At 55.0% G+C, this 14,704-nt stretch overlaps 1 protein-coding gene across 1 annotated transcript in view; it reads right to left on the reverse strand.

Moving 5' to 3' along the window:
- IQCA1 (IQ motif containing with AAA domain 1) overlaps positions 1 to 14,046 on the reverse strand; it is a 106,898-nt gene extending 92,852 nt beyond the window's left edge. The window contains exons 1-2 of the mRNA XM_056121563.1: positions 13,987 to 14,046; positions 4,317 to 4,638 (exon numbers count right to left, since the gene is read on the reverse strand). Of these exons, the coding sequence (XP_055977538.1) occupies positions 4,317 to 4,638; positions 13,987 to 13,997 (333 nt within the window). The 5' untranslated portion in view covers positions 13,998 to 14,046. The remainder of the gene's footprint in view (positions 1 to 4,316; positions 4,639 to 13,986) is intronic.
- Positions 14,047 to 14,704: the final 658 nt, after the last annotated feature.

Below are 14,704 nucleotides of genomic sequence, written 5' to 3' on the forward strand. Positions count from 1 at the left end.
ACGATTTGGGTCACGCTTCCAGGACCTCAGTCCAGTCAGAACCTGCCAGAGCACCCCCAGTTCTGCTTCCCGCCTCGCCTCAGCCAAGCCACGGGCCGGCCAGGGAGGCAGGGGGTCACTACTGCTAAGGAGACCAAGGGCAAATCCTACAACACCCCGTGTCTGAATCATCACGGCCCAGCCCAGCCATTCATGGGAGTTGCTTTAGCTATGCGATGGTGCCATTCATCTTCTCTGAAAGAGAAACACACGGGAGAACATCAAACCATCTCTTCCAGGGCTGGAGTGATAGCACAGCTCATAGGGCGACCCGGGTTCGATTCCCAGCATCCCATAGGGTCCCCTGAGCACCGCCAGGGTAATTCCTGAGTGCAGAGCCAGGAAGAACCCCTGAGCATCGCCGGGTGTGACCCAAAAAGAAAAAAAAAACATCTCTTCCAAACCTGCGCATGGCTGAGTCAACCAGGGCATCCCAGAGGGGGGCGGGTCAGCCCAGTGCCTGTCCAAATAGAGCCAAAAGCTCTCACACTTCACAATCGTAGCCATGCCCCGGGCCGGACTCCCCTGCCTCTCAGGACCAGCCTCACCCCAAAATTAATCTGCTGAAAAATTCAGGTATGTGGGTTTTGTGACTGAAATCTCCAGGCGTTCACAGTCGGGATGGGCTACCTCCCCCCCATCTTTCTGTACTTCTGGAAGCCCCGGCAGTCACGCACACACACACACCCCCCAACATTGCGACCCAGTTAAAAATTTAACTCCACCTGTATCACTCCTTTAAAAATTCCAGACTGAGGCTGGAGTGATAGCACGGCACAGCGGGTAGGGCCTTGCACGCGGCCAACCCAGATTCGATACCCAGCATCCCATATGGTCCCCCAAGTACCTCCAGGAGTAATTCCTGAGTGCAGAGCCAGTAGTAACCCCTGAGCACCACCAAGTGTGACCCAAAAAGAAAAAAAAGAAAAAAAGGGAAAAATATCCAGACTTCCCGGACATCTCAAGCTCTACAACACTGATAAACAAGTCGTAGCACGCAGATTGGATGGGATGTAATGTAGAAGGCCACCAATCTCGATTAACGAAACATAAATGCAGAAGGCTTAGCCTGTAGCAACATCTTAGTAATCTCTTCTACAAGGACTTACTGGCTCCATGGTGAGATAGAACCATCTTCACTAACGTTCTTCTAAGGATACATTTTTTGATCAATCTGTTAGCAAATTATTGATAACAAGCAACAGAAAATAAATTATTGAGCGCCTGCGATGGGGGCAGGCTTAAGGGGTGGTTGGGAAAACTGGAGACAGTGGTGGAGGGAAGGTGTCCTGGTGGTGGGATTGGGGTTGGAATACTGAATGCCTGTAACAAATCATCAAGAAGAACTTTGTAAGCCACGATGTTCATATAAAGTGTAAGGGGAAAATTTACATATGTAGGCCTTACCAATTCCATGTAAACTCCAATATGTATTATTCACTTAGAAAAATTAAAGATTTTTTTAAAAAAAGACTATCAAATCATCTACACAGCAAAACTCTGAGCTTCAGAGACCTTGCCCTCCCGTTGATCATCGATTTGCTCGAGCGGGCCCAGTAACGTCTCCATTGGAGACTTTGTTGTTACTGTGTCTGGCATATCGAATCTGTCACGGGGAGCTTGCCAGGCTCTGCCGTGTGGGCGAGATACTCTCGGTAGCTTGCCGGGCTCTCCGAGAGGGGCGGAGGAATCGAACTCGGGTCGGCCATGTTGGCTGCGTGCAAGGCAAACGCCCTACCGCTGTGCTATCACAGACCTTAGCACCAAATTATCAGCACCATATTTCTATGATGAGTTTTCCTAATAATTTGGCTTTTATTTTTACCTGAACTACCCCATCACAAAACCATTTACAAAACTTATTTTTCCCTCCCAGTTCAGCCATTATTCGAAGCCCCGGGTGGCCTGAGGCTAGCCCCACCGAGGAACTTCATCCCAGACTCTGTTGCTCATTTCCGGGCTGCCCACTGGGTAGACCAGTTGGCCGAAGAAACAGCAGTCCCAGCCCTGGACTTGGTCCCTGCTGGCTCTGCTCTAGGCTGTCCCTTTGCCCCTCTTCAGGGCAGGAAATTCAGAACTGGCTCTTCATTATAAATATCGTATAAGGGTGTGTCTTCTCGGGACTTGTCAGAATGGGCCCCCCAATATCTGGAAGGTGAATAACATGTCTGAAAATGAAAAAAAAAAACTTTCCAAGGTTGGTGGAGTGTATGGGGGGAGTCTGAGCCTGAGTTTCCCGGGACGTGCAGGTGGGTGTGGGCTGGGGCTGGGAGTGCTCCGAGGAAAAGAGCCACTTTTATCTAATGTGTGGTTTTATGTGTGAATAAGCACGGCCAAGCTTCTGGCTTCTGACAAACTCCACTGGCCTGGCCCCACTCGGCGTCTTTAAGACGCAACATCGACAGGCAAAACTCTAAGAATGGGAGGGAAGCATTGTCCCTGACTCCCTCACTCTCTCCAGAGCCTTCTCCCTGCATGTACACAGCATATGCGCTCCCTGGCTCCCTCACTCTTTCCAGGGCTGTCCTCCTGTGTGTACATGGTGTGTGCACAGCCCAGGTGCCAGCTCTGCCCATTCTCGGGCCACTCTAGGTTCAGACTCCTGCAAGGGACTCAACCCTCTGCACCCTGGTTCCCGGTATCTCCCCGGGAAGGACTGAGGGGTGCCACCAGGCTGTGTACCCCTAAACCACTCAACTGTGCTGGGGGTGGGTGGGTCTGACTGTCCAAACAGCTGCTGCCAGCCAAACGCAGGACCGAGGGTCCGCTGGCAGCAGAGGCGTGGACAGAGGGACTCCTTCGGTTCAGAAGCCCAGGACACTCTGCCATGGCCAAGGTCACTGCTCATCCGGGGAGGGGTGCTGCCTCGGGGCATAGGACCTGCACCCCTGAACCCCACAGTTCACCCCGAAACGCGGACGGGAAACCTGGGCAGCCTCTTTTGGAAAGAGGTGCGGAGACACGGGGAGGGCCGGGACCACAGGGTGTCAGCACTTGACCCCGACAGGCCAGCGGGACCCGTGGGCGCATACCCGAGCACGCAAGTACCCGAGTACTCTGAGATGAGCAAGGGTCCCCCTGAGCCCAAAGGGAGGAGAGCCCACCTTTTGCTCACGGCAGGTGACCTGGGGAAGGACCATGTTTAATCTGTTCACTCAAGAGGCTTTGTCCACTCTGGGTCAGTACACACACACATTCTCTCTCTCTCTCTTTCTGTCTCTGTCTCTCTCCTCTCCCTATCTCTCTCTGTCTCTCTCTGTCTCTCTGTCTCTCCTCTCTCTCCCTCTCTCTTTCTCCTCTCTCCCTCTCCCTCTCTCTCTCTCTGTCTCTCTCCTCTCCCTATCTCTCTCTGTCTCTCTTTGTCTCTCTGTCTCTCCTCTCTCTCCCTCCCTCTTTTCCTTGCCCTCTCTCCCTCTCTCTTTCTCCTCTCTCCCTCTCCCTCCCTCTCTCTCTGTCTCTCTGTCTCTCTCCTCTCCCTATCTCTCTCTGTCTCTGTCTCTCTGTCTCTCCTCTCTCTCCCTCCCTCTTTTCCTTGCCCTCTCTCCCTCTCTCTTTCTCCTCTCTCCCTCTCCCTCTCTCTCTCTATGTCTCTCTCTCCTCTCTCTCCATCTCTCTCTCTCTCTCTCTCTCCCTCTCTTTCTCTCTTCCTCCCTTCTCTATCCTCTTCCTTCTCTAAATTTCTTTCAATCAATAAAACCGCAAGCTGGAGTGATAGCACAGCAGGTAGGGCGTTTGCCTTGCACGGGGCCAACCCGGATTCGAGTCCTCCGTCCTTCTCGGACAGCCTGGCAAGCTACCGAGACTATCCTGCCCGCATGGCAGAGCGTGGCAAGCTCCCCGGGCGTATTCGATATGCCAAACACAGTAACAACAAGTCTCACAATGGAGATGTTTCTGGTGCCTGCCTGAGAGTGGCTTCATTGTAGACAGCGCTACAGTGCTACAATAAAACCACTCTAGGGTCTGGAGAGAAAGTGTAGCAGGAAAGGTGCTTGCTTTGCATGCAGCGGAGCTGGCTTCAACCCCCAGTACCCCAGAGAGCCCCCAGCCCCCTCCAGGAGTCAGCCCTGAGCACAGAGGCAGGAGTCAGCCCTGAGCACCGTGGGCTGTGGTCCAAAGCCCCGCCCCAAACCAACACAACATCCTCCCTTTCCGAAAACAAAAACTCAGCTCTCCGTACAGTGAGTCCCTGCCCGAGCGTCCGGCGAGTCCGGCAGCTGCTGGCCGGCTGCCCCCGCGGGCTGGAGAGCCACCGAGAGGGCGGGCCGAGCACTTACGGGCTCCAGCTTGAGGTCCTGCAGGATGTCGTCGAAATAATGGAACTCGCTCAGCTCCAGCTCCACCATCTCGTTCTTCAGCTCCAGGATGCGGCCCATGACCCCGTCCAGCACCTTCCGGATGAGCAGGCGCTTCTGGGGGTGCACGATCTGGTCGTACACGTGCTCCAGGTTCCGGAAGATCTGCACGTACTTGATGTAGTAGGTGGCCAGCGTTTGGAAGATGAAGACCTGGTTGGTGTGCGGGTCGATCACCTCCGACTCGTGGTCCAGCAGCGAGCTGAGGGCCTCCTGGGTCTGGTGCCACATCTTATCGTACATCCTGCGGGGACACCGAGGGCCCACGGCCGTGTCAGCAGAGCCCACCCGGGAGGAAGGGCGGCGGGCGCTGAGATGGCTGAATGTGACTTTACCGCCTGTGTGTGTGTGTGTGTGCGGGGAGGTGCGGAGGACGCCCAAGCCAGAGGCTCTGATGCCACCTGTGTCCTGCGCGATCGCGCCTGTGATTTTGGGGTCTGATCAGATCAGCCAAGCTCTCCACTCCAGGAGCACGTGGAGAGACCCTCGTGGACCCTCGCCCTGGCCACGCAGCCGCATCATTAGGCCCACCCGAGAGATGCGAGCTGAGCACCACGAAACTCCTCTCTCAAAACCAAGATGCAGAGGTAACTGCATTTTCTGACTTTACGTTACTGCAATGATGGGTCTCGTTCCCCTGACCCTGAAAGAGCCTCGAGTGTGGCCCTTTCTAAAATCTCAGGGCTAGGACGAAGGAGACGTTACTGGGGCCTGCTGGAGGCAATCGATGAACAACAGGATGACAGTGAGACAGTGATATGTTACTGCAGCCACAGTGATCAAAAGGGCGTGACACAGGAAAGGGGCCCTGGGCCCAAGGGCACAGAACTGAGGCCCCGACGTGAAACCTCAGATGTACGGACAGAGAGGCTGGGGGAGGGGGGAGTGTGGGGAGGGGGGGCAAAGACGGTCTCTTCAGCAAAGCATCCTGGGAAAACTGGGTTAGCCACAAGCAAAAGTGATAAATAAACCAAAGAAACCAAGCGTAGCACCATATCACTGTATCATTGCCATCCCATTGTTCGTCAATGTACTTGAGCGGGCGCCAGTAACGTCTCTATTCCTCCCAGCCCTGAGATTTTCGCAGCCTCTCCTTACTCATCTTTCCCAACGACTGGAGGCTCTTTCGGGGTCAGGGGGATGAGATCTGTTATAGTTGCTGGTTTAGGCATATTGAATACGCCACGGGGAGCTTGTCAGGCTCTGCCCATGCGGGAGGGATACTCTCAGTAGTTTGTCAGGCTCTCCAAGTGGCACACACACACACACACACACACGCATGCACACATATATTTCTCTCTATATTTGTTGCGGGCTGGAGCGATAGCACAGCGGTAGGGCGTTTGCCTTGTGTGCAGCCAGCCTGGCAGAGCCGGGTTCGATTCCTCCGCCCCTCTCAGAGAGCCCGGCAAGCTACCGAGAGTATCTCGCCCGCACGGCAGAGCCTGGCAAGCTACATGTGATCTATTCGATATGCCAGACACAGTAACAACAAAGTCTCCAATGGAGACGTTACTGGGCCCGCTCGAGCAAATCGATGATCAACGGGAGGACAGTGACAGTGACATGATTTGTTGCCTACTGTCTGAAGCCCATCAAACATGGTGTGGTAATTATGGAAAATGGGTAGGAAGTGTTTTATGATGTGTCGCACGGTCTGGAGAGTGGCCTGGAGCGTGGCGGGGGTTGGGCCGTGGAGGTAGTATCACCATATGTGAAAGTTAATTCAGAGTGGAGCAAAGGCCAGGAGATTGCAACAGAGTGCACCAAGAACCTGAGTAAAACAGAAGCAGAACCCGCCACATTCCTGGCTGCACCAGAAGCAGATCTCCACGTGCGGAGGTCAGAGGTGGCCTTCTGGTGGAAGGTGCGGTTCCGTCTTCACCGATGTGACTCCACTGGCAAGGACAATAAGAATGAAAGAAAACCGAGGGGAGGACATCACACGGAGAAGTTCTCACGTGCCAAGAGAAACTGGCATGAAACGCAAAAGGTGCCCTCCCTGACTGAATGGGGGGAACAGCCACGCCACACGCCAAATAAAAATCCAAGGCAGATAAAGCACTCACAAAACCCAACAACAGCAAACCGATGACCCATTGACAACTGGGGGCCAGAGAGAGTCCCACGGGCGGGCACTCGCCTTACATGCGGCCAACCCGGGTTCCGTGCCCGTCCCCCACATGGCCCCTCAAGTGCCACCAGGAGTGACCCCTGAGTGTAGAGCCAGGAGGAAGCCCTGAGCACCGCCAGGTGTGACCCCCCCCCCCCAGACAAAACAAAAATAGGGAGAGAAGATGAAGAGACCCTCGGAGAGGATATTCAGACAGACGCCAGTCAGCAGGTGAAATGTGCTCCTCAGCACGTATGAACAGAGAAATGCAAATCATATGTTAGATGAGACACAGGGAAATGCACATCAGAATGAAGGTGAGACACAAGGAAATGCACCTCAGAATGAAGATGAGACACAGGGAAATGCACCTCAGAATGAAGGTGAGACACAGGGGAAATGCACCTCAGAATGAAGGTGAGACACAGGGAAATGCACATCAGAATGAAGGTGAGACACAAGGAAATGCACCTCAGAATGAAGGTGAGACACGGAGAAATGCACATTAGAATTAAGGTGAGACATCATCATCTCACATGCTGAGCAGGATGGGGGAGAGGTGAACCCGGCAACACCTCTGGGAAGGCAGGAAGCGGCTTTCGTTCACTGCGGGTGGACGGCATCTGTTCAGCCTCATGGAAGGCCGAAGAGAACCTTTTCAACAAACAAAGCTTCCTTAGGACGCAGTAGCCCCACTCCTTGACATCTGCCCCCAAACACAAAAGCATCAGAGAGATGGATGAAAACTTAAGGTTCATTGCTGCCCCAGTGCCAAAGCCACGACCTGACGCCCCCCAAACGCCCCTTCCAATCTCCGATCACTCCCGCCCGCCCCATCCAATCCCCGTCACTCCTGCCCTCCCCGTCCAATCGCTGATCACTCCCCCTGCCCCATCCAATCGCTCAGTGACTCTTCAGGGGCTTCCCTGTTCTTCCTTTTAGCAAACAATGCTGCAACCAACGTCAGGTGCATGCATGGAGCTTTCTTTCTTTTTTCCTCTTTTATTTTTTTGAGGGGTTTGGCTGTGGCTCACTCCTGGCAGTGCTCAGGGATGACCCCTGGCTCAGTGCTCGGGATCCCTCGATCCCTCCTAGTGAGACTCGGGGGACTCTATGGGGTCTCGGGGATGGAGCCCAGATCCTGACCCTCCCCACTGGCCTGAGGGCCCCCTAGCATGGCCAGCCTCTCCCACAGGGCATGGGGGCATGGGCATGGCTCCGGGCTGCCCTTCAGCACGGGCCCCTGATGGAGCGAGTTTACACCCTCGTACACGCGGGGTCTCCAGGCTGTCTCTCCCGGCGGCCCCTGTACCGTCACCCCTTGCCAGATGCTGGGGCACAAATATCTCCTCCCATTTCCTTCCCCGGTTTTGTTTATATTTTTCTTTTAAAATTTTATTTTAGGGACTGGAGTGATAGCACAGCAGGGAGGACGTTTGCCTTGCACACGGCTGACCTGGGTTCAATTCCCAGCATCCCATAGGGTCCCCTGAGCACCTCCAGGGGTAATTCCTGAGTGCAGAGCCAAGAGTAACTCCTGTGTGTCGCTGGGTGTGACCCAAAGCACCGGAGCACTGTCCTCCCATTGTTCATCGATTTCCTCAAGGGGGCACCAGTAACGTCTCCATTGTAAGACTTGTTACTGTTTTTGGCATACTGATTACACCATGAGGAGCTTGCCAGGCTCTGCCGTGCGGGTGGGATACTCTTGGTAGCTTGCCGGGCTCTCCAAGAGGGACGGAGGAACTGAATTAGGGTTGGCCACGTGCAAGGCAAATGCCCTACCCACTACGCTATCACTCCATCCCAAATAGATATATGTATTTAATATTCATAATATGTATTTAATATTTATATTCAATGTGAGTTAAATATATAAATATATATTGTATGTTTTCTGTTTGTTAGTTACTTTGTTTGGATTTTAGGTCATGTCTGGCACTGCTCAGGGCTTACTCCTCGGTCTGTGCTCAGGGATCGCTCCTGGTGGGGTCGAGGGGACCCCATGCAGTGCCAGGGATCAAACCTGGCAAGCACCCTACCCGTCGTACTCTCTCCGGCCCCCGTTTTTGCATTCATTTGCAGTTAGGGCGGAATCCCCAGAGGCCCCTGTAACGTTGATCTCCAGAAATGTTTCACACAAGTTTTCTTCTGCGTACTCTGTGGTCTGGGGAGCTGCAATTAGGCAGTGACTGTGTTTCCCCGCGTGTCTGAGGGGTTTAGAGAGAACAGTTGCATTCTTGGGTGGCTGCGAACACCCCATCTCCCCACCTTCACTGACCATCGGATTTCCCTGTCTCCAACGAAGTCTTGGACCCTGAATCTCAGAGCCCACGTCCGGCTCTTCAGTTCTGTTCCATCACCTCAAGGGTCTATATTTATTCTGGCAGGGACAGCCACTGAAGCGCCGTTTGAATCGCTGTCACTTCATAACACCCTGGGAAGTCAGGTGACACGTGCCTTCCTTTTTTTCTTCTCTGTTCTTTGGGAATTGTTTTACTAGTCAAGCCCTTTGTGATTCCATGGAAACCTTTAGCGTTTCTGTTCCATTTCCTCGAGGCAGTTCATTGAAATGAGATTACACTGAATCTAGATAAGGGATTCGGTGAGATGAACAGTCTGAATTCATCATTCTCCCACCCACGGCGGGAAGCGCTCTAACTCTTCTCATGGCTTGGCCTAGATCTTTGAACAATATCTTGTCAAAGTAATTACACCAGTCTTTGTTAAATTTATTTGACAAGTATCACTGGATCACTGTCAGCCCCTTTGATCGTTGATCGGCGAATTCCTTCAAGTGGGTGCCAGTAACGTCTCTATTCTTCCCAGCACTGAGATTTTAGCAGCCTTTTCTTACTCGTCTTTTCCCAACGAGTGGCGGCTCTTTCAGGGTCAAGGGAACGAGACCTGCTGTCGTTACTGTATTTGGCATCTCGAATATGCCACGGGGAGCTTGCCAGGCTCTGCCCGTGAGAGAGCTTGGCAATCTCTCCACAGCAGAGACGACTTAGCATCTGACAAGTAAAATGCAAAAACAAAACAAGCTTCTCTGCTAAACTCATTTCTAAGTATTTAGTTCTTTTGGATGTAATTATAACTAAAACTGTCTCTTCCTTTTTTCCAAGTGTCATTTTGTGCGTAGGGCAATGAAACAGATTTTTTTATACACCGATTCTGTCATCAGCCACTTTGCTGTACTCGTTTCTAATTGCTTTGCTGGGACCTACATACACACACCATCATATTATCTGCAAATCATGGAAGATTCACTTTTTACTTTTCCCTCTCGATTTCCTGTCTCTCCTTTTGCCGTGCAACTGCTCAGGCTGAGACCTCTAACGCCAAGTTAAACACAAGGAGTGAGAGTGTACAACCCTGTCTTCTTCCTCATTGAAAAGGAGGATTTTTTATTTCACCACGGAGTAGGGTATTAGCTGGATGTTTCAACTAGCTGGCCTGTGTTCTGCTGAGCTCTGCCCCTTCCGTCCCTTCTCTGTTGAGGGTTTTTAATCATAAATGTGTGTGAGTCTCAGGAAACGCTCTCTCAGCATCTATCGACACCCTCTGATATCAATTCTTTTATTGGCACCGGGTAATTGCAGTAGCGTCGTGTGCTGATAGATTTGGTATTTTCGAGCCTCCCGATCTCTCCGGACTAACCCCCCTCCCCACCCCCCACCCCCCACCCCGATATCATGATGCGTGGGCCTTGTAATGCAGGGGGAAATCTGAGTTCCTGAAATTTTGCTGAATGTTCGCATTTACATGCATCAGAGATCGCTTCGTGCCCTCGTTTTTCACGTGACTTCCTAGTTTGGATGGGTTATCAATGCAACACTGGCTTCAAAAAATGTCTTTGGAAGCATCCTTTGTTTCTTGTTTCTAAGGGGCTGAGAACAGGCTTCAGTTCTTAACAAACGGGGGATTCACTGGTCAGAGACGCAGAGGAGGATTCTGGCTGGGGTTCCGGCGACGGCTGTGGTCGCTGAGATTTTGGACCGGGGTTTTGGCTCCTTCTGCAGCTGGACTTGTGAAGACTGACTCAGGTTTTCTTGTTTCCCAGTGGGGAAGTTCAGGCCTGCCCTGATTCCCATGGGGATCCCGGGGTTCTGCCTCAGTCCCCCCAGCGAGTCCTGTTCCCACACAGGCAGAAATGCCAGCACACACAGTGTGCCTGCCTGCCTGCACCGGGGCCTGCCTGCGTCAGGCGGACCCTCGCTGCTGGCGGCGCTGAGGTGATGGTGGTGGTGACAGTGATGGAAATGATGGTGACGGTGGTGAAGGTGCTGATGGTGGTGCTGATGGGAGTGATGTTGGCGGCAATACTGATACTGATACTGATGGTGATGGTGGTGCTGATGGGAGTGACAGTGGTGCTGATGGGAGTGATGATGCTGGCGATACTGATACTGATACTGATGGTGGTGATGGTGGTGCTGATGGGAGTGATGGTGGCGGTGATACTGATACTGATACTGATGGTGATGGTGGTGCTGATGGGAGTGACAGTGGTGCTGATGGGAGTGATGATGCTGGCGATACTGATACTGATAGTGATGGTGGTGATGGTGGTGCTGATGGGAGTGATGGTGGTGGTGACAGTGATGGAGATGATGGTGACGGTGGTGAAGGTGCCGATGGTGGTGCTGATGGGAGTGATGTTGGCGGCAATACTGATACTGATACTGATGGTGATGGTGGTGCTGATGGGAGTGACAGTGGTGCTGATGGGAGTGATGATGCTGGCGATACTGATACTGATAGTGATGGTGGTGATGGTGGTGCTGATGGGAGTGATGGTGGCGGTGATACTGATACTGATACTGATGGTGGTGATGGTGGTGCTGATGGGAGTGATGGTGGTGGTGATACTGATGGTGATGGTGGTGGTGACAGTGATGGAGATGATGGTGACGGTGGTGAAAGTGGTGATGGTGGTGCTGACGGGAGTGGCAGCGGTGCTGCTGGTGGTGGTGGTGTTGATGGTGGTGCTGATGGAGTGATGGTGGCGGTGATACTGCTACTGATACTGATGGTGATGGTGATGGTGGGGGTGGGGGTAAAAGTGGTCACCACGGCAGTAATGACAGTGAAGGCTGTGGTGGCGATGCCGATGAAGGCGTTGGTGGTGGTGGTAACTGTTTGCTTTCATGTCATGTCAGTCACTGTTCCCAGCACTTTATATACGTTAAGTCCTAATCTTTAACAACTCAGAGTTGGTTGTTACTATTATTACTCCAGTCTACAGATGAGAAAACTGAGGCCTGGAGAAGTCAGGGACATTGCTAAATAAACCCTACAACTGGCATAAAGGAAAGAGAAAAGCAAGACAGGATTATTGGTTGTGCCTCAGTGGCTCTGTTGTCGGAGTGGCTCAATAGACCTTAAGCTCCCTGCGGGAGTAGCAAAGCGTTATCCAACAATCGCCCTGACGGAGGGATGAGATTTCACCCCGGCATCCTGACTCCGGAGCTCATGCGGCGGATACTGACCGTGGCACGGATGTGATGGGGCTCAGGGAAGAAAGATCCAGAACCAAAATGGCCTTTGCCTCCTCTTCCCGCGCACTGCCCAGGTGTAGCTCCAGAATCTGGCCTCTGGGCCCCCGTCCACTGGGTGCAAGTCCAGATTCCTCCAAACTTAGCAGGACGTAAAAACACACATTGCCAGTGCAAGGAAAAACTCTGTCAAACACATCGGAGAGCCAGAATCCCACTGGGCACCTCCCTCTGGAATAAACCAGGCCGTTGGCCAGGGACGAGTGCATGAAAGAACAACCGCAACGAAGCTGAATTCCCCATCTGCCCGGGCATCTGGGGTATCCTGACAACTCTGGGGGTCTCACCTCAAAGACAAGCAAGCAGGGGAGGGGAGGGGGCAGCTAGAGGCCAGGGAGGCAGGAACCTGGCTGTCAGCTGCCCTGCCCAGCTCTGAGCATGGTCCCACACCAACAAGGGCACGAGGACGCCATGCACGTCACTGGCTTACCAACGCCTGGACGTCCTCCTGGGTGGGAGGTCCCAGCGGCACATTCCCCCTGAGCTCAGTTTGTCCCTTGGCCACCCAGTGAGGTGTCGTCCTCCACCGGCCGGGACAGCGTTGCGGGAGGAGTCACAGGTCACTTCTGTTTCTAGCTTGACGTCTCCACTTAGCCAAGGGTCCCCCAGCCAGACCAAGAGGGCCAGTGCCTCTGAGGGGGCAGAATCCAGGCCAGGTGGTAGACGGTGGACAGCTACCTGCACAAGCCGCGTCAGACCACTGACCCCTGCACAGAAACCAGGCAAGGAGGCGGCACTTCGAAACGCTGATGGCCAGAGACTGGGTGTGTGCCCAGCAGCCGGACACTGAGAATGGGGCCTGTCCATCAGTGGCCGAGGAGCAGGACACGGCAGAGCTGGAGGGGTCTCAGAAGCCCCCGCAGGACAGATGGGCCAGGGTCAGGCAACGGCTCGCACGCTGTCGGCCCGATTTGAGCCCCAACACCCCATAAGGCCCCCCAAGCTCCAACAGGGTGCTCCCTGAGCACTGTCAGGCGTTGCTTAAAAGCCCAAACAAAATCCTGGTGGAATGACACTGTGGCCAAGCCGCAGCCCAGGCAGATGCTGAGTGGCCCGTCCACCAGGGGCCCTGCACTGGGGTGCAGACTGACCCGCACCCCGGCTGAGTCTGCCACAGACCTGGCCAGGTGGGAGGAATCACCAGCATGAGTGCCAGCCCTGCCGGGCCTCTCCGGGACACCCACCAGCCGCAGGGCAGCCCAGCACCTGCCGCCCACCCATGCATGCCCTGAGCCTTCCCGGTGGCCAAAAGGACGGTGAGGCCACCAGAGGGTCTCCGTGGTCGGCGAGCCACTTCCAGAACATTCTTCGTTCCTTTGATCTAGCCTCTGCGGGTGGGGACACGCCCCCACGCCCCAGCTCCACTTCCTAGACCCCTGCGGGCACCCCCACAGCTTCCCGAGTGCCCCTGCCAACCACCAGTGCTCGCTCTGAAGATGGGTGGCAGGGAGGCCTGTCGTGGGGTGGGGGGTGGGGTGTCCCCGGGGCCCCTCCTCGGCCCCCTCCTCTGCACAGGGCGCTTCCGCAGACCCCAGTGAGCCCCCCTGAAGGTCACACGAAGGACCGCGATGCCCGGCAGTTAGCGGGGATGGGCCGGGGTCTCCCCGAGTCCCACCACCACCACCAAACTGGGGGTCCTGACCCCTGGGACAGTGATGACTTAGCCCCAAGGCCTGCACCGTCCTGAATGGATGAATGAATGAATGAATGAATGAGACCTCGGTGGGCCGCGCGGGGCTGCCTGTGCCCCAGAGGCGGCATCCCGGGGCAGGGGAGGGGTCCGCGCGTCTGACCTCTGACCCTCGGGGGACCAGGAGCCGAGCCTGAAACTCCTCCAGCTGCTGAAACTTGAACACAGCCCCAAGGCGGGAGTGAGGGGGGCAGGGCGGGGCGCGGGCCGGGGCCGCAGCCGGTCACTCACGCGTTGGACATGGCTGGTCACTCGGGCGTCCAGGCCGCAGTGGGCCCGCTCGGACTCTCCCTCCCTCGCCAACGCCGGAGCAGCGCGGGGCGAGCGCTTCCAGGATGCAGCGCCAGATGCGGGCCGGGGCGTCGCCTAGCAACGGGGACGCCGCGCACGCGCAGAGCCCGGCCCGCGCCGCGCGCCTGCGCAGCCGTTTCCACGGCAACCGCGGGGGACGCCAAGACGGCGTGGGGTGGGGGGAGGCTGGGGGGTGCTGGGTGGGGACGTGAGGCGGGGAACGGCCGAGCAGACCCCAGGCCGGCCGGCTCTGCAGCCCCCCACGGCCCCCGCACCTGCAGGTTCTTCTTTTTTTTTTTTTTTTTTTGCTTTTTGGGTCCCATCCGGAGATGCTCAGGGGTCACTCCTGGCTCATGCACTCAGGAATTATTCCTGGCACTGCTCAGGGAACCATTGGGATGCTGGGAATCGAACCCGGGTCGGCCGCATGCAAGGCAAACGCCCTCCCCGCTGTGCTATCGCTCCAGCCCCACCTGCAGCTTCTTGGCCGGGGACGAGGGGCCTCAGGGTCGCAGCCTCAGTTTACCCATCTGTAAGCTGGGCTGTCAGGTCGACTGGGCCCAACACAGGCAAGTGTGCTTGGCACCTGGGCCGGCGGTCCTTGGAAATCTCCTTATCTGTGATCGCAGGGCTTGTCCCCACTGCTGGAGAATAACCG

The sequence above is a fragment of the Sorex fumeus genome, unplaced genomic scaffold, assembly GCF_029834395.1.
Source record: "Sorex fumeus unplaced genomic scaffold, SorFum_2.1 ptg000005l, whole genome shotgun sequence".
Lineage (NCBI taxonomy): Eukaryota > Metazoa > Chordata > Mammalia > Eulipotyphla > Soricidae > Sorex > Sorex fumeus.